The sequence below is a fragment of the Tursiops truncatus genome, chromosome 3 (assembly GCF_011762595.2).
Source record: "Tursiops truncatus isolate mTurTru1 chromosome 3, mTurTru1.mat.Y, whole genome shotgun sequence".
NCBI lineage: Eukaryota > Metazoa > Chordata > Mammalia > Artiodactyla > Delphinidae > Tursiops > Tursiops truncatus.
The window spans coordinates 90,466,902-90,491,993 of record NC_047036.1 but is presented as its reverse complement, the minus strand read 5'-3'; the positions used below and the strand labels follow the sequence as shown (position 1 = coordinate 90,491,993).

General features: G+C 34.9%; 1 protein-coding gene across 2 annotated transcripts in view; it reads right to left on the bottom strand.

The window, feature by feature from the left end:
* Nucleotides 1-468: 468 nt before the first annotated feature.
* WDR36 (WD repeat domain 36) overlaps nucleotides 469-25,092 on the bottom strand; it is a 37,872-nt gene continuing 13,248 nt past the window's right edge. Inside the window, exons 12-23 of one of the 2 annotated variants that reach the window (XM_004326040.3) lie at nucleotides 24,466-24,611; nucleotides 19,575-19,689; nucleotides 18,905-19,070; nucleotides 18,005-18,113; nucleotides 15,926-16,005; nucleotides 9,844-9,951; nucleotides 7,050-7,147; nucleotides 6,474-6,619; nucleotides 4,109-4,228; nucleotides 3,840-3,921; nucleotides 2,172-2,359; nucleotides 469-804 (exon numbers count right to left, since the gene is read on the bottom strand). In XM_004326040.3, the coding sequence (XP_004326088.1) occupies nucleotides 655-804; nucleotides 2,172-2,359; nucleotides 3,840-3,921; nucleotides 4,109-4,228; nucleotides 6,474-6,619; nucleotides 7,050-7,147; nucleotides 9,844-9,951; nucleotides 15,926-16,005; nucleotides 18,005-18,113; nucleotides 18,905-19,070; nucleotides 19,575-19,689; nucleotides 24,466-24,611 (1,508 nt within the window). In that variant the 3' untranslated portion in view covers nucleotides 469-654. The remainder of the gene's footprint in view (nucleotides 805-2,171; nucleotides 2,360-3,839; nucleotides 3,922-4,108; nucleotides 4,229-6,473; nucleotides 6,620-7,049; nucleotides 7,148-9,843; nucleotides 9,952-15,925; nucleotides 16,006-18,004; nucleotides 18,114-18,904; nucleotides 19,071-19,574; nucleotides 19,690-24,465; nucleotides 24,612-25,092) is intronic. The other variant, XM_019940813.3, reaches the window with a different exon arrangement.

Genomic DNA, 25,092 nt, shown 5'->3' with positions numbered 1-25,092 from the left:
TCCTATAGCAAGTTGCCTTGTGAAAGTGCCTCTCATATAAAAGAATAAAAGAATAAGTTCCTTTAGAAAGGCTACAATGTAGAGAAGACTAACTGGGCCAGTGTTAGAAAATCTGGATCTGTTTCTGAGATCCTGAGCAGACCTCAGCAGTTTCCTCTTCTGCAATGCAAGAGGGCTGCACTGTCTGACACACCTTCCGGCTCTAACTATGTTTTCATCAAAGGCCACCAAGGAAGGAAACATGCCTTTTTACCTTATAACATGAAGGCATTTTCATAACTGTTTTATGTATTGGTTTTATCTTCAGTGTAGTTCAGCAATATTCTACATTAAACACCCAGCATACCTCATATGTTACAAATACTCAAAAAACACGAGCTTGGTGACGACAGTTCAAAAGAAGTCATATCCAAGTAACTGATGTGAAGAGACTCAGAAAATAAATCATTTGAGAATACTCTTTATGTCTTTAAAACAAAAAATAGGTATACTTTTATTTCAAGAAAGTATTCAGCATTTAAAGTGGAGAATGACGGACTAGTTGGTAGTGCTGGCATTTATTTTCTTTTCACATTGACACTTGGAAAACAAGGTTGTAAGTTAAACTCAATCTCTTTAATATAAAAGTCTTTATTTAGTCACCTAAGTTTATTTTTACAACAAAGCACTTTTAATGTAATTTAAAACACACATGCTTTGATTGAAGAGTGATTGTAAATGGATCCAGTTTTCTTCCAACTGTGATGACAACTTAGTCATTTCCTCTAGAAGTACTGGCTCTGAAGGAAGCATTTTAAGGTGTAACTGAAAAGAAAAACGATAGTCGAACATTTAATTTAAGAAAATTAAAATTTTGTTTATTCTGGATTTAACTGTTTTACCAAGGAAGCTCAGAAGGTACTATTCTTAATTTTTTTTCTTAAATGCTGGTTTATTACCATCTCCCATCTCCCTCTCCTCTATTATGAGCTCCTTTATGGTACTGTCATTCTTTTAATAGAATTCAAGTGGTCATCACTCTCCTCCACATAAGGACAGTCCTGATACAGATCCAGAAACAAGGTCCCAGTTCTAACACTAAATCTGTATTTCTGTGCTTCTTTTAAGTTTCTCCTTTCATAGTAACCCATTGTTAATGAATGACCTATGGGCCCTTTGCTTTATTTTCTAAAGATTTAAGTAAACATATTCAGGAAGGTAAATTTGGGAACGAATATAGAAACAATTTATGGCATTTCTATTTTTTTTTTTTTTTTTGGCGGTACGTGGGCCTCTCACTGTTGTGGCCTCTCCCATTGCGGAGCACAGGCTCTGGCCGCGCAGGCTCAGCAGCCATGGCTCACGGGCCCAGCCGCTCCGTGGCATGTGGGATCTTCCCGGACCGGGGTACGAACCTGCGTCCCCTGCATCGGCAGTCAGACTCTCATCCACTGTGCCACCAGGGAAGCCCCAGCATTTCTATTTTTAATTCTACATACTACTTTTCAAATAATTTAAAATAATTGCCTCAAGTGAAAAGTTGTTTTAGATATTTATGGGATAAATGAAGAATCATATCTGCTATTACTGAAAATCAGCATCATCTACCTCCTTCAATACATTATACTCCTTCAATACATTATACTACTGAGATAAACATGAGTTCTCTATTATATTAGTCATAAAAGCAACTGTCATTGTCAAATCATTTGAAACTCCTTCAACCAGGATAGAAGTAAATATTTTGATTTCAACAGTAGAAAAAACAAAACAAAAAATAAACATAAAACCTGACTCTCTTCATGATCATTAAAAAAAAAGTCTGCCGAAATGTAACTACATTAAAAAGTTAAGTTTAGTATACTGATCAAATGGATGACACATAAAAGTCAGGGGGTTGAGTCAAAATTGTGTTAAAAAACAAAAGCCAACAAAAAACAATTATAAGCTGCTGCACTATCCAGCCATCCAGTATGGTAGTCACTAGGCACAGGAAGCTATTTAAATTAACTAAATTTCTATAAAGTGAAAAATTCAGTTTCTCAGTCACATTAGCCACAATTCAAGTGCTCAGTAGCCACACACGGTAAGTGTGGATATGGAACGTTTCCATCTTTGCAGCAAGTTCTATCAGACAGTACTCCTCTAGAGGAGGGCAAGCTGCGAAGTACTTTTTTATATATTAGACTTACCTTTAAAAACAACGCAAGGTATGCCTGGGCTAACTCAAAGTCACGCTTTTTGTCCAACATCATCCTGATCATTTTCAAGAAGCTCTTCATAACTTCTACAGAACCACCACAATCAGGAGACAAACTTCGCAGCTCTGTTTCAATTCCTGACGGGCCTAATTCTTTCAGAAGGTTAAGAGCAGCTTCATCTACATTAAGTTTTAATAAGAATCCAGTTATTATCTACAGTCATTTCTTTTAGGAAACTAGTTTACATTTCAAACCCAACATATACTTAAATTGCACAAGAAATTACTTCTATGGCTTTTTTTTTTTTTTTTTTGCGGTACGCGGGCCTCTCACTGTTGTGGCCTCTCCTGTTGCGGAGCACAGGCTCTGGACGCACAGGCTCAGCGGCCATGGCTTACGGGCCCAGCCGCTCCGAGGCACGTGGGATCCTCCCGGACCGGGGCACGAACCCGTGTCCCCTACATCGGCAGGCGGACTCTCAACCACTGCGCCACCAGGGAAGCCCTATGGCTTAATTTTTGTTTTGCATTTTCAGTAAGCTTTTTTCCTATTAAGGCTGTTAAAATCTAATTAATACCTAGCAACAGACATTTTAATATACTCATGAATCAGTCAAACAAATCCAAATGTAAGAAGGCTACAGAGGTATATGCCAAGTTATTAATAGTATTTGCCACTGGGAACAAGATGAGGTGAGGGAATTTATTTTTCTTTCTTTCTATCGTTATAAAAATTATAAAAACACCACATGATTATTAAGAAACATTAACACGACAGAAATATATGTGGGGAAAGACTCCACCCTAATCTTACCCACCCCAAATCTACTTCATTTCCCTAGAAGTAAGCACTCTTGTTTCATATGCATCCTATGAAAACATATTCTATACACTTACAAATTTTATACGAGGTATTTGATATTACAATGGCAATGACTATGCTTTTAGCTTTCTGAAAAGGAAGAACACCAATGACAAAAGTCTAATACGTTTTACTTTCTGTTCTTCAGTATATATTAAATAGTAGTGCTTTTTTTCTTTGTTCCCCCATAAATATAACAAGTTACTCCCTGTTTAATCCTGCTGTTCTTTAGCCATCAGTACCATTCTTTGACTTTTGCCAGTGTGCACTCGAGTGACAGTGGTATGAAAACAAAGCATTTGGATCAGAAAACAAGAGTATAAGTCAAACAGGAGAATGTGATTTTTGTTAATTGCTTACAGCTCTTACTATCATTATTAGCTACAGTCTGTAGCTTTCAAAGTTTAAATCTATTAAAACACTCAATAAATTTTAAAATTACCTTTTTATGTGATAATTTGGTAATATCTGAAATTATCTAAGACAAAAGTCTCTGCTGTATTGCAAACTATATTGCAAACTGTATTTGTAAGTAAAAACAAAAGCAAAAAAAAAAATCCAATTTTCCATAAAGAATGAAAGGTTCTCAAAAGATTATTATAATCTCAATATCATCTGAGTTTAGTGTCACTCATTTAATACAACACAAAGCTAAAACTACTTAAGATTAAAACCAAAATTTCAGTCCTTCTGGTTTTTACTTTCAGCTACTGAGAAATCTAATATTTCACTCAATTCTCTTCATATAAAGTAAAATAAACTGAAATACTTGGTAAAATATTTTATAATTTAACTTACATTTATTATTTACCAGTGCTTCCTCAAGTTTCAAGCAGAAATCTGATTTTTGAGCCAAAATTCCAAGATTTACCACTTTAGACTTAAACAAAAACAAATAAACATTATTCAAAAACCATAAATGTAACAGAAAATTTATAGTTTATAATTAAAAGCTATCAGTAATTTACTCTATATCTGTAAAACTGGGTCTTGGTTAAAACTACAAATGTAAAACACAAAATACACACCCCATATACTTAGAATGCTCCCTCCAATTTGCTTCTTACCTGTTGAGGATCACTATTTTGTTCAGGTGCAGCATACCTGGGTACAAGGCCAGGAACTGTTGGAATGAAAAACGGTGCTGATTTGGGTACTTTTGGTGGTTCCTTTGGTTTATTCTTTTTCTAATTAAGAGAAGATGAGAAAAGGAAAAAAGACTAGTAAGTAATTAAGTATTTAATTCCCACTTAATTTTTTAAAAGTCCAAAAAGTAAAGAAAGGGATGAAACTTTTTCAGACTAGTTTGCTAAAATAAAATCCCAACCAACCAAAACCACAGATATCCTTATTCCCAGTGCAAGCCTCCAGTATTCTTGCTGATATGGCAGAAGGAAAATGACAGGGTTCAGGAGAAGCTTTAAGGCAAAAACAGCCCATTTTCCTGAAACATGAATATTTACGTGAAGAAGTAACAAGTAATTTTGAACTTCCTTTTTATTGAAATACAACCTTTTCTGCAAAATGGGCTAGAAAGCAAAATTTACATAAATGCTCAACAGTTTTTCAAATATCTTTTCTCCAAAAGAAATTTGGAGCCAGAGTTAGACTCCACCATTAGAAGTAATTTGGTTAAATTTTTCTGTGAAGCATGGCCCTCATTCTTCTATTTTGTTGGAATTTTTATTTTTCCTTAGTACTTTGTGCTTTTAAAAAGAGAATACTGTTGCTCATTTATAAAATATTTCAAGTGTTAGCAAAATTCTATCATGAAAACCTCCCTTGGAATTCCCACTGACAGAATTCAGTTTTGGTGACTACATTGGTACAGATCACTATCTCAGGAGCATATGGTAAACTGCCTAATAAAGGAATCGCACAATTTTACGTTACACTATTCCTCTTCCATTCTTTAGGAACCCTGGGGAGTTGCTTTCTGAAAGAAAGCCAGGGATACTTGTGGCCTCCTGGAGGCACAGCATGAAAGAAAGTTGTTACATGAAAGCCAGACGAAGCACTGCCACTAGCAATGAAAGCACAGCCCTTCTTTGTGATGGTAGAAAGTATAGTAAAAGTCACAGTTACTCTTCTAATTCATTGTTCTTGAGTTAGAAGGCAGACAGTCACTGAGTTGTAAATAAAAACAAAGGGCTTTGGAGAAGTTCCACAGGGCTCTGGAAATCACCTAATTTCATAAAGAAAACCTAAAGTAGAAAAGTTACCCATAGGACAAAAATGAAAATTCTAACCTCTTTCATTCAGAAGGAAATAAAAATATTGGAGGTGTTAGCATATTTCTCTCATAAAGAGCATTCACTCAGGTTTCTGGATGTTTTTATGCAGAACAAACTATATCTGAGCAGCAGATATTTTGTCCCTTTACGGCTGACAAACTAGACAACATAATGGAGAGATTTCATAACTATGTGCCTGGACAGCATACCTTTATGCTGATGCCCAATCTTTCAAAAAGTGAGCAAGTAAAAAGAAGCACTTTTAAATTCTGTGAGTCAAATTAACATGTGAAAACCTCTCTTTTCTTACCCAAGACACAAACAACTTTTCTTGTTATTAGTTACAAAAATACTTGCTGCACCTTGTCATAGTTATGTCAGTGTTCCTTACACTTTTTTTTAATGCCAGCCCTTAATGTGACTTAGTACACTTAGTACACACATAACCTCTGGTGACTGTATGCATTTCGTAAAACAATACTTACCCTAATTATCAAAGGACAGTCTCTGAAATTTTCTACTCTAGTCTATACCTCTATACCTTTCAATTGCTTTTGCTACTCACAAATAGGGGTCATGAAACATGCTTTTAAAAAATTAATTTATGCCATAATTGTCCATTTTTAATGTAAAATTGTAAACTCAAGGACAAAGGGCCTAAGTTTTTTTCCACTGCCGTCTCAGGACACTACCCCGTACCTAGTTCATATTAAATTATGTGCCTGAACCCAACAGCAAATCTTCTTATAGCTGACAGAGCAGGGTGTGGTATGATAAAGGGTGACTGAAGCTTACTTTTAAAAAGGCCAGTGAAAGTATTCTAATCCCCAAAATGTCTAGGAATAGAAACATCACACATTATGGCAATATTTTTTTTTTCTTATTTCAGAAGTTAAAAAAGTAATTCATTAGGCTGGGCTTAAAACATCCAATTTCTAATAGCTCTGTAGTTGCAGGCTATACTTTTGCTATATCCAAAGGCCCTTGATTGCCCTCAAAGTTGATACATGTAGAGAGAGAAAATCTTGCGATAATCATACTAGATTAAACAGCATTTAAACAAATGGTATTGTCTTTACTACCTTAGGCATCACCTGCTCCTCCTAAAGCCCTCAAAGTAATGGAAGCTACCTCTACTAAAGAAAATACTTTTGGAATGTGTCTTTAGGGGCCAATATTAAGTGTACTATAGTATTACCTTAATAACATCAAGATTTAGAAGATTTTTCCACCGGGATTCAGGAAGGAGTGACAGAGTCACCAGCTGCTCATTCAACTGTTCTGGGGAGTCATACTCTATCATTTCATCACTTGGTTCTGTGGTTTCTTCTAATAATTCTACATCTTAAAACAAAAAATTTTCAGGTAAAACAAATTAATGCTGAATGAGATTTTTACCATATAAAAGCAAATTAGTTCATTCTAAATGAACTAATTAGTTCATTTAGAACTAATTAGTTCCATTAGTATTTCATAACATGTTCACTCAATATAGCCTTGTAAAATCTTTCTATTTATTTAGTTCATCTTCTTATTTTCTCATATTAACTACAGCTCCCATCACCAGACTCAAAACATTTCTCCACTGGTATACTATTTGATATCAATACATCAATTATATCTTTGCATAAATTCATGAAGTCATTCAAAATATTTCACATAAGCTAAAAAATACTTTGATTGAATGCATTAAATTTTGCCTTCAGTATCAATATCCTGCACGTTAGGTTTATTATATTACACTTCAAAAACTACTTTACTATTTTGTGATTACCTTGGGTTTGACAAGTACCAGGAAGCATCACTACTGAAGGAACATAATCTGTGGGAAGTGGCCGTAATGAAACAACTGAATACAGGGAAATATTGGACCTGAGAAACAAAAACATATGCAATATTGTAAAACTTATAAAAATATGTTCAGGGAAACTTCAATTACTGGTAATAATCTCCACAACCTTGAACTTGGCTATAAATTCTGATCACTTGTAAGTTAAAAAAAGATCTCAAAAATAGACAGTATTAATTTGAAAATGCTGATTCATATCATAGATGTCATCACAAGAAAGGTGTGCATACACATTATTAATGGAGTCTTTATTCCTAATGTAGCACAAAAAACTATTGCGTTGGCCAAAAGGTTCGTTCGTTTTCTCCCCTAAGATGGCTCTAGTAGCACTTAGTTGTCTTCAACTTCATTCGAAACAATTTTGTTAGGTTGTATGTGACAGCTGTCATATCAGCGTGCATTTAAAAAAAGACTTAGCAAATTGGTAAATTTTTGTGTAGCCATTTTAATATTGAAAATGGACCAAAAAAAGCAACATTTTTGGCATATTATGCTTTATTATTTCAAGAAAGGTAAAAATGCAACCAAAATGCAAAAAAAGATTTGCACAGTGTATGGAGAAGGTGCCTTGACTGATAGAACGTGTCAAAAGTGGTTTGCAAAGTTCTGTGCTGGAGATTTCTTGCTGGACGATGCCCCACTGTCAGGTGGACCAGTTAAAGTTGATAGCGATCAAACAGAGACATTAACTGAAGACAGTCAATGTTATACTAGGCAGGAGATAGCCAACATACTCAAAATGTCCAAATCAAGCATTGAAAATCATTTGCACCAGCTTGGTTATGTTAATCGTTTTGATGTTTCTGTTCCATGTAAGTTAAGCGAAAAAAACCTTGATTGTATTTCCGCATATGTTTCTCTACTTAAACGTAAAACATTTTAAAAACATTCCGTTTTTAAAACAAATTGTGACGGGCGATGAAAAGTGGAACTGTAATAATGTGGAACGGAAAAGATCGTGGGGCAAGTGAAATGAACCACCACCAACCACACCAAAGGCCGGTCTTCATCCAAAGGTGATGTTGTATATATGGTGAGAATGGAAGGGAGTCCTCTATTATGAGCTCCTTCCAGGAAACCAAACAATTAATTCCAACAAGTACTGCTCCCAACTGTACCAACTGAAAGCAGCACTCGACGAAAAGCATCCAGAATTAGTCAACAGAAAACACATAATCTTCCATCAGGATAACGCAAGACTGCATTTGTTTCTTTGATGACCAGCAAAAACTGTTACAGCTTGGCTGAGAAGTTCTAATTCATCTGTTGTATTCATCAGACAATGTACCCTCGGATTTCCATTTATTTTGGTCTTTACAAAATTCTCTTAATGGAAAAAATTTCAATTCCTTGAAAGACTGAAAAGGCACCTGGAACAATTCTTTGCTCAAAAAGACAAAAAGCTTTGGGAAGGTGGAATTAGGAAGTTGCCTGAAAAATGGCAGAAGGTAGTGGAACAAAAGGGTGAATACATTGTTCAATAAAGTTCTTGGTAAAAAATGAAAAATGTGTCTTTTATTTTTACTTAAAAACTGAAGGCACTTTTTGGCCAACCCAATATTTATTTGAGAGATCAGTAATGGCTAATACTTTTATAAGGTAACATAACATCCATATATTTATGTTGCTTTGACAAATGGCAACCTTCATGTAAGGAAATTATAAATGAAGTAAAGATGGACTGAGAGAATTAAGTCAGAGAGAGAATATGCTGAACAGATTCTTGGGGGGTTGCTGAACAATCATGGATTTCTCCTTTCTAGAATGGTCCTCTAAGTTGCACCTGACCCTGCACCATGGCCTTGGATGACTAATCAAGATGTGGATACCTGTCCCAAAGTGGGCTAATCACATTCTGTCTCCCAAACATAATGAATCTGGAATGGAAAATAAAAATTGGAAATATCAGATTCTGAGTTAATAGCTGTACTATATGCTCTTGTTGCTGAGGGACCACAGCTACCATTCTTCTCTTGTCTTGATTGTTCAAGCCTCAGATTCCAGGAGATACCCCATTTTGCTTATTAAGATGGCCAGAATCTATTTCTATTATATAGTGAATTTACTTTCATACCTAAAAAGCCAATTAGAAAATCTTGTAATTAGAAAAGGAATTCATTTTTTCCTCTTCCTCAATAATAAGAGTTAAAAGAATTAGGCATCTAAACTCAGAAAACAAACAAAAAATTTTCTAGACCCAGATAATGGATCATTTATTTTGAACTCTTCTATGTTCATCACCATTAGAAGACCACCATTAAGATCTGTACATGGCTATGAAAAGTTATGCAACTAAAATGAATCTTAGAAAGCATTCAGCCCATGCTTATGCCTTATTTTATAGATAAAGGAGTCTGAAGTTGAGAAGTGACTAGCCAAGGTCATAAAGGGGTATTGAGGCAGTGGCAGGAAGACCAGCCTGGCTGGGGATATCCCTTTTCTAAGATTTTTAAACTCACTTATCCTTTCCGCAAATAAAAGCCAAATAGTATAACAGATAATAATCAATCATGTGGTTTAGAATACACACTTGAGCAAAGCTATCTAAATTATCAAGCAGATGTTGACTTAGTCACAGACTTATGGTGAACTATGTGACATTTCCATTTTATAAGTTAAAAAAAAAAACCTAAAGGGCAATGTTAGCAACTATGATTGTCTGACAATATCGTCTTCCTTTTCCTTCTTACCCCAAAGAGAACTGTATACAAGAACTTACCATAGATAAATTCCAAGGTGGTCTACATGGGAAGTGGCCAGAAAGTCTCCAGTAGGGGACATAGTAACATTAAGAGGAGCTGAGTCCAACAAAAAGCTGTCTATAAGGCTATAGAAAGAATCAAGATGTTAAAATATTTGAACTCTACCAAAAGGATATAATTCACAAAATACATTTTTGCTAAAAAAAACAAAGGGTAAGAGATGCAGAAATTTTTTTTTAAATCACCAACACCAGAAAGTCATCACTAACAAAGAGCTTTGTTAACTAAGTTACTATGTGAAAATAATCTCCTTAATGAGAACGACCCAGAGCAGAGCACTAAATAGACCAATTAACTGGAGAGAGTTTCATCAACAGGGAGAATACAGGAGGAAATGCTGTTTTTCTGGAATGCCATTTTGGCAGACTTGGAAACAATTCTAAAGATGTCACATGTTTAAAATAGATTATCAGTACTCTCCTGTATTTGTTATTTCAGTAAAATAATAAAAGGTGTAGGCAACAGAAGAAAGTAATAAAATCATTATAAATAATAAGGGAATGGTAGTAGAAAAAAAATTTGAGCAATTCTGTTTTTCAAATAGGTAACCATGCTATATATGAAACATGAAAATTCAGTCTATAGAGCATAACCATAAAGCAGCACTAGTCTCACAGCTTCAAAAAGCTATGAGCAGGGGTTGAAATTGGGGAGGAAAAGGGAGCAATCACACTCAAGAAGAAGACTCAGAATAGGCTTCTCAGAAAACAGTGTGTGAGGTGAGCCTTACAAATGGACAGGAATTCAATGGATGTTGACGGTAAAGAAAGCATCTTCTGGATGAGGGAAATGTGGAGGGCAAGGTGAGGGAAAATACTGTGTAGCGAGGAGTGCAGTTTGGTCTTGAATACCAAACATCTGAGTTTGTTTTTGTCTCTTAATAAATGGAAAGTCACTCCAGGCTTTTGAGCAGATAGTGCTGTAATCTTCACTTTCATAAGAAAATCTGCTAGCAGAATGTAGAATATATCTGAACAGAAAGAACAGTGAGATTATGGTAGTAGTCATCTAACAAGCAGTGAAGATTTGAACTAGGATGGTGGAAGCAGGAAATTTAACGAGGTGAATTTAAGGAGCAAAAGGAAGGCCTAACACATTGGCATCTTGCAGAAGAGGCTTCTTAGGCTGGCCAAGAGTGTGAATACCTTGTATACTTTAAGAGGAGTATACTGGTTTTAATCAGGGCTGTTTTAAAAACTACTTTACTCACTGAAGCCAATACATTATCCATGAGAAGGCATGGCAAGATGACTGAAGCTCAGAATCTACATTAAATAAACCAAATTATTTCAAGAAAGCAAATGACAGGAGTTAACACCTTTTTTAGTGCTCCATGCTAGGAAGTATCCTGAGCACTTGTGCCTACTAATTTAATCCTCACAACCCTATGAGGCAGATCTGTCCCAACTATACACATTAGAAAAATGAGGCCCAGTAAGATTTAAAAACTTGCTCAAGGTAGAAAGTAACTGAGCCATATCTGTCACCAAGCAGTCTGCACACTTAATCACTATAAGCTCAGTAAAACCATTATGGAAACTAAAGGTACGACAGTTTGATAGCACACACACCCAAAAGATGCCTACACTGGTGATTCATGAAGCACACTCTGAGCAGCTCAAAATGAAGACTTTCCAATGGAAGCATTAAATGACTTATCCATGATAAAATCTCTCTCAATGTGTTCACAGAGTGATTAACAATGTGAACCTTAACTAGGTAGTAGGACAAGACTAAATTTAGGAGCACTACAAACAAACCAAAGTGTGCTCAGGACAATGACTGATGTTTAATTTTCACTTATGGGGAAAAAAGAGTAATAATCTGTCTGATTTCTGCTCAACCCTTCTTTGGAAACTCACAAGAACAGCTGCTCTTGGGGATCAAAGGAATTGAGGAGAAGGACGATTGCTAAACACTTATTATAACCAGAGACTGTAAAATTATTTGTTAATTCATTTAATGCAAACAACCCAGAGCAGAAACTTTATCTCCATATATACTGATGATTAAACCTAAACTCAGCAATTTCAGATCTTACCATTTCTTCTTTGTCTTAATATTTGTTCACTACAAGTGTAAGTGTGTGAGGGGTGAAACTCCCTAACATGTTCAGAATCTATCTGTTAAAAAGAGAAATGTACTGCTTGAGCAAATTTATTTTACTTGATACTATAATTGCTTTGGCAAATTCATTGTGCAATGTGACTTCCACAGCTGTTGTGTGTGGGTAGGCTGGCCTTCCATTATGTAAAAGCATCAAACTGAGGAAGGTGGTTTCCACATCCATAGCATATTTTACATGACCAAATTAGTTCATAAAGCTTAAGTCTACAGGCTTAATCCCAGACCTAACTACCATATAGTCTCCTGCTAATCCTACAGAATGAAGTCTCAGGTAAATTATGTTTTTTGAGAGAAAAACTGAAAAAAAATTCCCATTTTAAGGGATCAGATTTTCAAGTACAAAGCTCCTCATAAACAGAAGTAACATTAACCCACTTCTGATTATATTCTAAACAAATGCAGAGAATGTCTAGATGTTCAATCTCCAGAGTGATGGAATCACCTTACAAAGGAAACTTTAATGAACAGAATAAAGGGATAGTTTTGCCTCAGTGAGAAATGCAAAACAATGTTCTACTGCAATTATTCTCATGTAATGCTCCTCAGAAAGCAAGGTCAGGTGAATGAGACAGAAAAAAAATGCAAAATTCTATTAAAACTATTTAATTTTATATTTTTCTCACCCCCAAAAGAGTTCAACCTAAACTTCTAGGAGATTAAAAGCAACCAGAAATTACAGGTGGTAGTGGTAGGGGATGACAGATAATTTCAGGGATAAAAAATTTCAACTCTGGGACTTCCCTGGTAGTGCAGTGGTTAAGAATCTGCCTGCCAATGCAGGGGACACGGGTTTCAATCCCTGGTCCGGGAAGATCCCACATGCCACAGAGCAACTAAGCCCATGCACCACAACTGCTGAGCCTGTGCTAAAGCAGTATTTTATCAAAATAATAAAAATAAAAAAAAAGAAATTAAAAAAAAATTTCAACTCTGCTTCTCTGAGAATCCTACAAACACAAGAAAATTTTCAGCACTTAAACAAAAAAACCTTTACAGTAAACAGTTCAGTACCTATGCAATTTGTTTTAATTATTTTTTTGGATGCATTGGGTCTTCGTTGCTGCATGCAGGCTTTCTCTAGTTGCGGCAAGTGGGGGCTACTCTTTGTTGCGGTGCACGGGCTTCGCATTGCTGTGGCTTCTCTTGTTGTGGAGCATAGGCTCTAGGCACACGGGCTTCAGTAGCTGTGGGGCGTGAGCCAGTAGTTGTGGCTCATGGGCTCCACAACACAGGCTCAGCAGTTGTGGTGCATAGGCTTAGCTGCTCCGCGGCATGTGGGACCTTCCTGGACCAGGGCTCGAACCCGTGTCCCCTGCATTGGCAGGTGGACTCTTAATCACTGCACCACCAAGTAGTCCCTGCAATTTGTTTTAGATAGGCACAATTCCAGATGGATACATCTGTATGTTACCACACACACCAAAGGTTTACTCATACGTATCACTTTTTAGCCTTTGTAATGAGTATATTCATTCTTTACATATTTAACATGTTATGTAAATGATAAAACTGCTTACTGAAGAAAAAACTAGGACTCTCCAAAGGTTGCCATACTAATTATGTTTAAAACAAATAGGGGAAATCAAAAAACCCAACAGAGGACTTCCCTGGTGGTCGAGTGGGTAAGACACTGAGCTCCCAATGCAGGGGGCCTGGGTTCAATCCCTGGTCGGGGAACTAGATCCTGCATGCATACTACAACTAAGAGCCCGCATGCCGCAACTAAGAAGTCCACATGCCTCAGTGAAGATCCCATGTGCCGCAACTACGACCCAGCACAACCAAGATTAAAAAAAATAAATATTAAAACAAAAACAAAAAAACCCAACAGTTACCTATGGTTGTATGGTGAAATACTGATCCTTACTTCCTTACTATCTTCTACATCAAGAAAACCAAATCATCCTTAGAACATATGACACAACCCAAGCAAGGCTGATATTACAACTATTGGGAAATGTCTTTCCCCTATGCTTATTACAGCAAAATCTCATTAACAAACTATGTCGCCTTGGGCAAATCACTTAACTTCTCTCTGAGCCTCCGTTTCCTCATTTGTAAAACAGGACTAAAAAACAGTACCTATACCTAATAGGATATGAGAAAAGACGAAAAATAAAAGCATATCAAGTGCATAGCAGCTCATGGTAAATGTTAGCTTGGCTGCAGTTAGGCAGCAGCAGTTGTATGGTACTGCTTTTCAACCTTTCTCATTTGCTCCACTTCAAATCTTAACCAAAAAAGTAGTTTTTTCTTTATTAAAAATATACTTTGGTCCAATCATTATATTTTCTTTAAACAATCCCTATGTGACTCACTTCTTGCTCTGGTGTTTCTCCCAGCTTAATGCTTTTGTATTCACTTAAAATTGCCTGTGTTCACTGAAAAATAAGATACCAGAGTTGAAAATCTATCGGATTTGAATCTGTTCATCTTTTTACTAAAATAAGAAATTCAGCAAAAAAGGCTAATGCTGAGTCAAAGACTGGTGGCTTTGAATGCTACTTTCAGATCCTAATTCTTCCATTCCAAAAAAAACCTTACCACTTTAAAAAAATATTTTGCTAGTGTAGTACTACTGAACATTAACCTGTCTCTCCCATCTAATAATGTGAACTTAAACTACTAAAAAGGAAAATGAAAAGGGCATTGTGTCAACTCTATTTTCTGTACAACTTTCCTACTGTAAAGTAATTCAAATTATAATGTTCACTTTTAGATAGAAGTAAAAGTCCAAGAAGCAAAAGACTAATCAATATTTCTAATGGTACCTTTAGAAAAAAGTTGTGTTTCTTTTTTTTTTAATTAAGAAAGTACCAACTTGAGGTGAATGTTTTGAAGCTGAAGGACACAGGCAACTAATTATATTTTGCTTTACTCTAAGTACAAAAGAGACCCACCTGTGGACCAAATTCCCTAGTTATTAGAGTTGGACCCATTAGTGACACTCTTGCTGTGCATATTTCCAAATCCAGTATGTATGCTGTATAGACAGCTTTGCCTCATTCCTTTATCAAACTTAAAGGGAAATAAGTACATCAGCGTTTTTCCTTTCTAAAGGTCAAATTGCTTTCAGGTATGAGCTTATCTAATTCCTGAGAAAGAAGAGTAGTAGAATTGGACAAAACTTAGTTTAGGAACATTTCAAAAGATTGAAAAGTACTAGCTTCCGTCTCATCTTTCTCACGTATCTCTTTTCTTATGGTATGTTCCTTTTCCCATCACTCCTTTCAAACTCAATCTAAGCAATTCTATGTTAAGTGATATGATTTCAAATTGTATCTATTCCTACATAATTTTTAACAACAAAGTACTCTCTCTCTCAAATTACTGAACAGAATTAATGTTTTTTCTTCAAGTGCTGTTTTAGTAGCACGTTTCAATCTATGCCAGATTTCTGAACACTGTTGGGTTTTACCCAAATCTTAAGACACATTTTCAGTACTTTAAGGTATCTAAATGTCTTTTTTCAAGAATTATGTTAGAGACAGAAAATATATAATACACACAAAGCAAAGTGTTCTAATCTCTTAACTAAATTCAGTATCAACAACAACAACAAAAACAAAAAAATACTCAAAATAAAGTTTGTAGTCCTAAAGTACGATCTCTACTTTGGAGTATCAAAAAGGCCAAATGTGCTTTCTTAAGGTTTATGCAACTCACTTCTATATCTCAATTTTGTAGGAGTAGAGAACCTAAGAGGTTGGATTTTCCTATTATCTTTTATGGCACTAATCTCTGCTGTTTGAGATAAAAAACACTACAAGGATAAAATATTGTCAGGTTAGAAAAACTCCCCAAATATATTCACATTCTAAAAGTACATAATCCATTAACAACAGGTAAAAGTCACATGTAATGACAATGACTGAGAAAACCTCAGATAAGGTTAGAGATTTAAAAACTCACCATCCAGATGGAAGGTCCCAAGTTCTAATAGAGCAATCCATTGAAGCACTTATTAACCAACGACCATCAGGACTGAAAGCCTTTAAATAAAAAAAAAAAAAAAAAAAAAAAAAAAGAATACATATATAAATATATGTGTGTGTGTATATGTATGTATTTCTGTATGCATGTTTGTGTCTGTATATTTAACAGCTTAAAGAATACAAGAAATGAAAAGATAACGCATGCTTCATTAAAAAATGTTTGAAGTATAAAATTTACATCTTATTACATAAAATGCCATCTTATATACCACTGATTTGGATACAGCTAAGGACTAAGCTTTTACATGAATTATAAAAAGTTTTAAAAATGAACAGTTTCACCCAATTTTCAATTTCTACCCCATAATCTCCTATATTTATAGACAGTTAACAAACTGACTACTAATTGTTTTTAACATAAAACTGCTGTTTTGAGAACATTCTATTAGAAATATTTTGTGAGCCTAATTTCAATAATAAAGTATCTGTGAAAGCAACAAAAGCTCCATTTCCTTGAAAACCATCTATATCTTAGAATGGCTTTCTAAGAATGATTTTGAAGAATGCAATTTCTCTTAATATAGTGAAGTTACTAAAGAAGTCCTTCAGCTTGTACTTATAGATTCAGTTAAAAGTCTTTTCTCCCTTAATGATCTTTTATTTCCAAAGTATAAATTAAAACCACAATAATCAGATTTTCAAAATAAATTTAAATAATAAACTACTTATGCCACCATGAAGAAGTTATATCTTCTCTGTAGATAAAAATGGAAAAATAATAGCTCTCTTCCTGCAGCACATGAGCTTTAAACCAAGTCAAATGTAAAAGAAGACCCAAAAGGAAAAACTTTAAGGTTTATAATGGTAGTAGGTTGTTCATCCAGGAGTGTAAACACACCATAGGGATTATGACCATCCGTATTAGCAAATAATAGTGGGATAAGTGAACTCCAACTTGGTCATGGGGCTGCGATGATACTGTGGAAACTCAAACCTTAAGGTGCAGAGAACTCAATTTACAGAAGGATAGTGCAGATAATAAAGTATGGGAAAATGACTTTGATAGGTGAAGTCATGTAATAAATGCTCATAGGTTTAATGGAACAGGAGTAATTTGTTATTGACTAGGGGAAACTCCAGACATACAACTTGAAAGTAAAGTTTGAAAAGGAAAGAAATAGGAAGAGCAAGATGGCATTGACAGATGTTTTCAAAAATGCAATTTCATCAAAATTACTCCACTCCCACCCCCATTTCTATAGATGCTGTCACAACAAATTCTGTTGATGGGTAGTTCTGCCAATCTCTTATCTGCAGAATAACACAATTTCCCGACCATTAACCCCCCACCCCTGATTTTTAAGGAAATGGGGGTAAACATTGCAAATTCAGATTTTTGTTGTGAGAACTGATAAATAAAAGTAGCTGTTGGGAGTGTCACTATGTAGGATTTTCTTTTCTTTTATTTTTTCTGTTTCAAGTAAATAAAGGTATCTGCAATTGATGCAAAGTCTTCAACTTACACTTTTTAAACTAGAGTACTTATTATCATATTTCTCACTATAACAACATAATAGTAAGCTAAAACACATTTTTATTAAACTCTTTTGAAGTTAAGATATATAACCTGTAGAAATAACACTAAACTAGAATGAACCAAGAATCAGATATTCCAGGTCTCCTATTAATTCATTATGAATGTAGAAAAACAGAAATGAGTTCTCTCAGCTTAGTTTAATATTAAGTCAAAAATGATACACTTATGTTTCAATGATTCACTCTCCAAAGTATATTTTGGCCTTGTTTAAAGAGAAAAAAATGAACTCTGGGATTTATACTTTAATGGCATTAACTTCCTGAGAAATATTAAACTTCTTTTAATTCTAAATTTTCCTTAAAAATCTCTTTTTTGAAAATTAGTCTCCTAATTATTCATTTTGAACATCTCCTATGGTGAGTTTAATGCTATTAAAAGTTTCAATTATTTGAACTTTTTAAACCTAAACAGAAATAGAAATGAATCAAGTTTTATTTAAACATCTAAAGTTTGTTTTACCATGTCATTTATTTGGCCTTGGTGTCCAGAAAACTCTCTGACAATCTTCCTAGTTTCTATGTCCAAAACAGTAATGGAGAAGTCGTCCAAGGCGAGTCCCAGAATGCCACTAGCAAAATAAATGCAACAGTTTTAATGAACAAACAAACAAAAAAAAACCCTTGAACTAAAACCTCACAGTCATTTAAATTTTGTTAATCAAGTATACCTTTGGGGGAAATTAAGGAAAATGCTGTCCTTTTATATGAAAAGTCTGGTTTTTCTCACTTGGTAAATTACCTATAGTTGACCACTTTACATGAGGGTTAGGGTGCCACCCCTCTGCAGACAAAAATCTGCATATAACTTTACAGCTGGGGGACTTCCCTGGTGGCACAGTAGTTAAGAATCCGCTTGCCAATGCAGGGGACACAGGTTCGATCCCCGGTCTGGGAATATCCCACATGCCACGGAGCAAATAAGCCCGTGCGCCACAACTACTGAGCCTGCACTCTAGAGCCCGTGAGCCACAACTACTGATGCCCACGCATCTAGAGCCCATGCTCCGCAACAAAAGAAGCCACCGCAGTGAGAAGCCCACGCACTGAAACGAAGAGTAGCCCCAGCTTGCCGCAACTAGAAAAAGCCTGTGTGCAGCAACAAAGACCCAATGCAGCCAAAAATAAAATTTTTAAAAAAAGATGATATTAACTTTACAGTTGGCCCTCCATGTCCATGGTTCTGCATCTGTGGACTCAACCAACAGTGGATCATGTAGTGCTACAGTGAGTATTTAGTGAAAGTTGTGTATAAGTGCACCTGCACAGTTCAAACCTGTGTTGTTCAAAGGTCTACTGTACTTAAATTAAGAACTAAAAACATCAAGAAGAAAGTCCATTATCATTAAAAGAAAAACTTTACCTGTCTCTATGTAGCAGCATCATATTTGGAGATGAATCAAGGCTCACAGAATGAATTAAAACTTTGTTTTTAAAGTTCCAGAACTTGAGTACTCCTTCACTACCAGTTGTAATTGTCAACTGGTTTAATCCATCCACTGCAACACCTCTAACAGATCCTTTATGGGCTTTAAAGCATATGGTAAAAGAAAAAAGAAATAAGAATTGCAACTGACTCTCTGAACACTACACAAACAGTGATTCCTTTATTTAAATATCTAAGTTCCCACTATTTAACACCCCTAAAATCTTTAAATTAATATGGATTTTAGGGAGCAGAGAGATTATTATACCACTTGAGTAATAACAAAATCCATCAGGTTGATGCCATGAAGATTTCAAAAAATAGTTAAGGTTTTCTGCTTAATGCAAGAAGAAAAAAAGAACCTTTAATTTCTATAATATCCACTTTCCCCTAATACAACTATGACTTCATTCTCTTTATTTCAACACGGTGTTTCAAATAGATATAATGGCAGGAACTGCCACATACAGCTGATGATAACCCATATACAACTTTAGCAAAATGACTGGCACTCAAGAATTTAATAAATGCCAGCGACAGTTATTAGCCTTTTATCTATCTATATTACTTTTTTTAAAAATAAGAAAAATAAAAATAAATTCAATACCTTGATCCTTGCCAAAACTTCCTCGGTGTATACCCGACTGCATGTTATATACATCTACAGTTCCTGACGAGAGACCAATCACAGCAAAGTTTCCACAAGAAGTTATATCCACTGCCTTAAGGGAAAAAAAATTAACACAAATGACACAGAAAATAGCTAACATTTTTATTGTACTTTATGGCTTCCAAAGTATTTTTTTAAATCTACTAATTATCTCATTTTTAAAAAAAGAATGATAAATGAATTGCTTCGTTAATTTTCTTAAACATAATGTAATTATATTTGGGTGTATTAGAAATATCTGTTTGATTCTATCTCCATTCTCTAAGAAGTATGGAGAAATCCATACTTCCAAGACAGCAAAACATAACCAAAGTTAACTCAATTGAAATTCATTCAGGAGAATGGTATATCAACTGGTCTTCAATTTTTAATTTATTCACAACGGTACTAAAGTCAAAGCATTCCACTGCCTAATTTCTCATTACCTTACTTTTGTAATTGCTTTTATAGCGGATATAAAACTGGAACCATATCAGTTGGGATGTCCAATGAAAAAGCCCAAAATATTTTAATTACAACGTATTAGGAAGGAAATACATGAGATACTGCATGGAAAACATTTAGTTTATAAGCAGTTTCTGTAAAATAAACTCATATTTTAATACTTAAAGTAGAAATATTATATTAAAAAGATGTCTTTTTTTCTGTTAAAAACATGAGACTGGCTATGTGGTGGGTCATGCTCAGAGAAATCCTTCATTGCCACTGCATCAGTCAGATGTCACCCACCCAAGAGTTAATTCAAAAAACTGTTGAATTTATGCCTAAAGAAACAGATGACTTCTAAGACCTAAAAGAAAATATTCAACGGAGGATATTTAACTGTGCAAAGCAGCATAAGACTGATACACCACTGAGTCAAGATATCTTTACACAGCATCCACAGAAGTATGCTCCACTTACATCTATATTTTTTCTAGACAATTATAGCTTATAACTTAAAAAAAGTTTTAGATAGGAAATTATGGACTAACCTTATAAAGCATTCTATCTTCTCAAATAGAACACTAACATAATTTTACCTATTCTGAACAACTCATAAATGTTTATGCTATGTTATATATTTATGCTCTCAGGAACTAATAAAGATACTAGGCTATAACCTACAAGTAATGGTCCCTGATGGCCCTGCTATACAGTAGTCCCCCTTATCTGCAGGGAATATGTTCCAAGACCCCCAGTGGATGCCTGAAACAGTAGACAGCACCAAACCCTATATATTCTATGTTTTTTTCCTGTACTAATGGGCAGGTAGTGTATAGAGCATGGACACGTTAGATAAAAAGATGATTCACAACAGAGAGAGACAGTGCTACTCAGATGGCATGCAATTTAAAACTTATAAATTGTGTACTTCTGGAATTTTCTATTTAATATTTTCAGATCAAAGTTGACTGCAGATAACTGAAACCATGGAAAATGAAACCATGGATAAGGGGGGACTGCTGTACTTTCTGGAACTTGCATTTATTTTAATAGGATTTATTGTTGTTAATGGGACTGCTTCTAGAAGTCTCCTTTTACTTATTTACTTATTCATTCTAACCTATTGTTGAAGACAGCACAAGCAAAGCAAAAATGAATAAGCTAAGAAGGTTACCTCTGATTGACAAATTGTACTCTAGCACATGGGTTCTCTGATAAATACTTACTGGTTTACTACTTATGGGCTCCTGGCTTTGTTCCAGATAGCTGACTCCAACCCAGCACCAGTTAAGTATCATTGTGTGTGTGTGTGTGTGTGTACACACACACACACACACACACACACACACACACACACACACACAATGTTCTATGAGTGATCATTATAGGCTATGAGTTAAGAACATAGGTTCTAGAAGGAGTGGTCCTAGGTTCAAATCCCAGCTCTTCCATTTACTAGTTTTACTGATCTCAGGCATATTACTCGTTACAGTAAGCCTCAGCCTCAGTTTTACTGCCTATAAGAAGAGGCTAACAATACTCCATTATCATAGGACTATTGTGAAAATAATATAATACTGATATGTGCTAGGCAGAGAGCCTAGAACAAAGTAAGCACACAAAAAATGTTAGCTGTAATTATTATTACCACTACTATTACAATAGCTACTCAAAACTTTGCAGGTAAACTTAAGAAGTTTAAGATAGACTCTCTATGGCTTACAGATAAAAGCTTAAGAGTAGATGTTTGTACTATGGAGAACAGAGCATACATACTGACAAAAAAAATTTGTACAAAATAGGATCAAATGTGGTTGTACTTGAAATATGCATTTTCAAAAGCAGAGGCATCTAACAAACTAATAGAGCTAATAGATAAGTTCAGCAAGGTTGTTAAGATACAAGATCAATGTGCAAAAATCAATTATATTTCCATACATTAGCAATGAACAATCCGAAATGAAATTAAGGAAAGAATTCTATTTATAACAGTATTGAAAAGAATACAATTCTAGGAAAAATTACCCAAAGAAGTATGAGGCTTGTATACTGACAACTACAAAACACTGCTAACAGAAATTAAAAATCTAATTAAGTGGAAAGACATCCCATGTTTATGGATCAGGAGTAATATTACGATGGTTAACACTCCTCAAACGGAGGTGTGGAATCAACAAGATCCCTATCAAAATCCTAACTGCCTTCTTTGCAAAAATTGACAAGCTGATGCTAAAATTCATATGGAAATGCAATAGACCAGAAGAGCCAAAACAATCTTGAAAAAAGAAGAACTTGGAAGATTCAATCATCCTGATTTCAAAAAACTTACTAGAAAGGTACCATAATCAAGACAGTGTGGTACTGGCATAAAAATAGACATACAGAACAATTAAAGGAAACTGAGAATCCAGAAAAAAACCCTCACATTCATGTCAAACAATTTTTGGCAAGGGTACCCAGGCCATTCAATGGGGAAAGAACAGTGTTTTGGGCAAATGATGCTGACATAACTAGATAGCCAAATGTAAAGAATGAACTTGGATGCCTACATGACATCATACACAAAAATTAACTCGAAAAGGATTATAGATCTAAATTTAAGAGCTAACATTATGAAACTCTCAGATGAAATCACAGGAGTAAATTTTTCATGGCCTTGAGTTAGGCAATGTTTTTCAAAAAACCACAAGAAAAAAAAAAAAGGTTGGACTTCAAAATTAAAACCCCTTATGCTGAAATGACACCAACATGAAAAGGAAATGACATCCCACAGAATGGGAGAAAATATTTGCAAATGACATATGTGATAAGGGACCTGTATCCAGAATATATAAAGAGCTATTTCAACTCAAGAGGAAAAAGATAAATAACCCCATTAAACAATGGCAAAGAATTTGAATAGACATTTCTCCAAAGATGTAGAAATGGCCAATAAGTACATGAAAAGATGCTCAACATTGTTAAGTCACTGGGGAAATGCAAATCAGAAACCACAGTGATATACTACTTCATACACACTGGGACAGCAATAATCAAAAGAACGGATAAGCACAAGTGTTGGCTAGGACATACAGAAATTGGAACCCTTATACATTGCTGGTGGGAATATAAACTTGTGCAGCCACTTTGGAAAACAGGTTGGCAGTTCCTCAAAAACATTAGAGTTACATTATGACCTAACAATTCCACTCCCAGATGTAAATATAGAGAAACAAAAACGTATGTCCACACAAAAACTTGTGCACTGATGTCCACAGAAGCATTATTTATAATAGTCAAAAACTAGAAACAATACAAATGTCCACCAACTATCAATGGCTAAACAAAATTTCAAAAGTTGAAAATGAAATATTATTCAGCAATAAAAGGAATAAAGTATTGATACATGCTACAACATGGATGAACCTTAAAAACATTAAACCTTAAAAATGCTAACTGAAAGAAGCCAGTCACAGAGACCATATATTGTATGATTCTATCTGTGTGAAATGCCCAGAATAGGCAAATCTATAGATAGAAAGTAGGTTGTGGTTGCCTAGGTTGGGGAGATGGCAAAGGGGAAAAGTGAGAGGATGGGGCTTATTGCTAGTGGGTACAAGGTTTCTTTCTGAGGTGATGAGAATGCTCTAAAATTAGACTGATTAATTTTGGTGATAACTGCACAACTCTATGAATACACTAAAACCCATTAAATTGTACACTTTAAATGAGTGAATTTTACAGTATGTGAATTATATATCAGTAAAACTTATTTTGAAAAAGCAGAGGCAACGATTCTGCAAACCAAATTTGACATCATTTCTTTATACCTTAAAACCTGAACCCAATAGACGACTTACATTATTATCAAAAGAAAACAAAATAAAATTTTAATAGAGAAGAAGTTATAAGTTAACAGTGGCATTAAAAACCATATTTAAAAAAGGCTTAGACAGTACTCAATCAGACAAATGTAAGAAATGAAGGATTTAAATAACTTCTACATCTTTAACTCATTAAAGATTTAGCTGAATCTTACTCCTACATTGAAAGAAAGAAAAGGAAGGAAGAAACCTTAAGATTCACTTTCACTGAATATAGTACTATATACTCAACATAATTCAGGTACGAAAGTATATTGATAAATGCTCAAATCCCCCTCAAAGTGTATCCTGAGTAATCCTATATTAATCAGAAAATTAAAATAACCAATATACAACATCTAATTAAGCAAAACTTAACTTAAACTTAAAATAATTCTCTCCAAGCTGGAAAACTTAACACTATTAGGGAAAAATTTCAAAATGTTAAACTATGTTCTTTGTTCTTTCAATGAATATTATCATTAATAAACTTGAGTATAATAAGATAACCACAAGACAGTTTTACAGGAGAAAACGCCCTTAAAAACAAGTTCACTTACTGTTGCAGTTATGTCATCTTTCTTCAGCTCTTTTGGCTTGAGAAAGTAAGCACCTATTGTAGATCTTTGATAGTTCCAGGTTGAGCAAGATAGCTTACCTTGATGGCAAGCAATGATACCATCCCAGTCACTTTCACGAGCTTCCTCTAAAACATAATTAAAAGCATAAATCAAATTGCTTTTCATTCCCTCACTCATTCATTCACGTATTTTATTTATTAAGCATTTAATATTCTATGTTGTAATTAGGCACTAGGGACAGGATGGTAAACAGGTAATTTCTGAGAGCAATGAGCTTCCAATCTAACAAGAGATTCTGATTAGAAGAAATTACAATAAAGTAAGATGGTGTCTTGTAAGAGCACTCAGGAAGAGTTTACTAAGAGAACTGGGGAGAGTAATAAATGGTCCCTGAAAGAAGTAAAACAAGTAGAAATTAATCGGGGGGGGGTTGCTAGAGCAGAGAGAGGTTGAGACACACACACAGGCCCAAGAGTAACTTGTACAAAATTAAGCACAGCAAGTAAGTGTCTTGAGAGGGGTGGCAGGAGGACAAGGCCACTAGGTCACATTACCAAGGGTCTTGAAAGCCATGTGAAGGAGAGGAGGTTGCACCCAAAAGGTGAT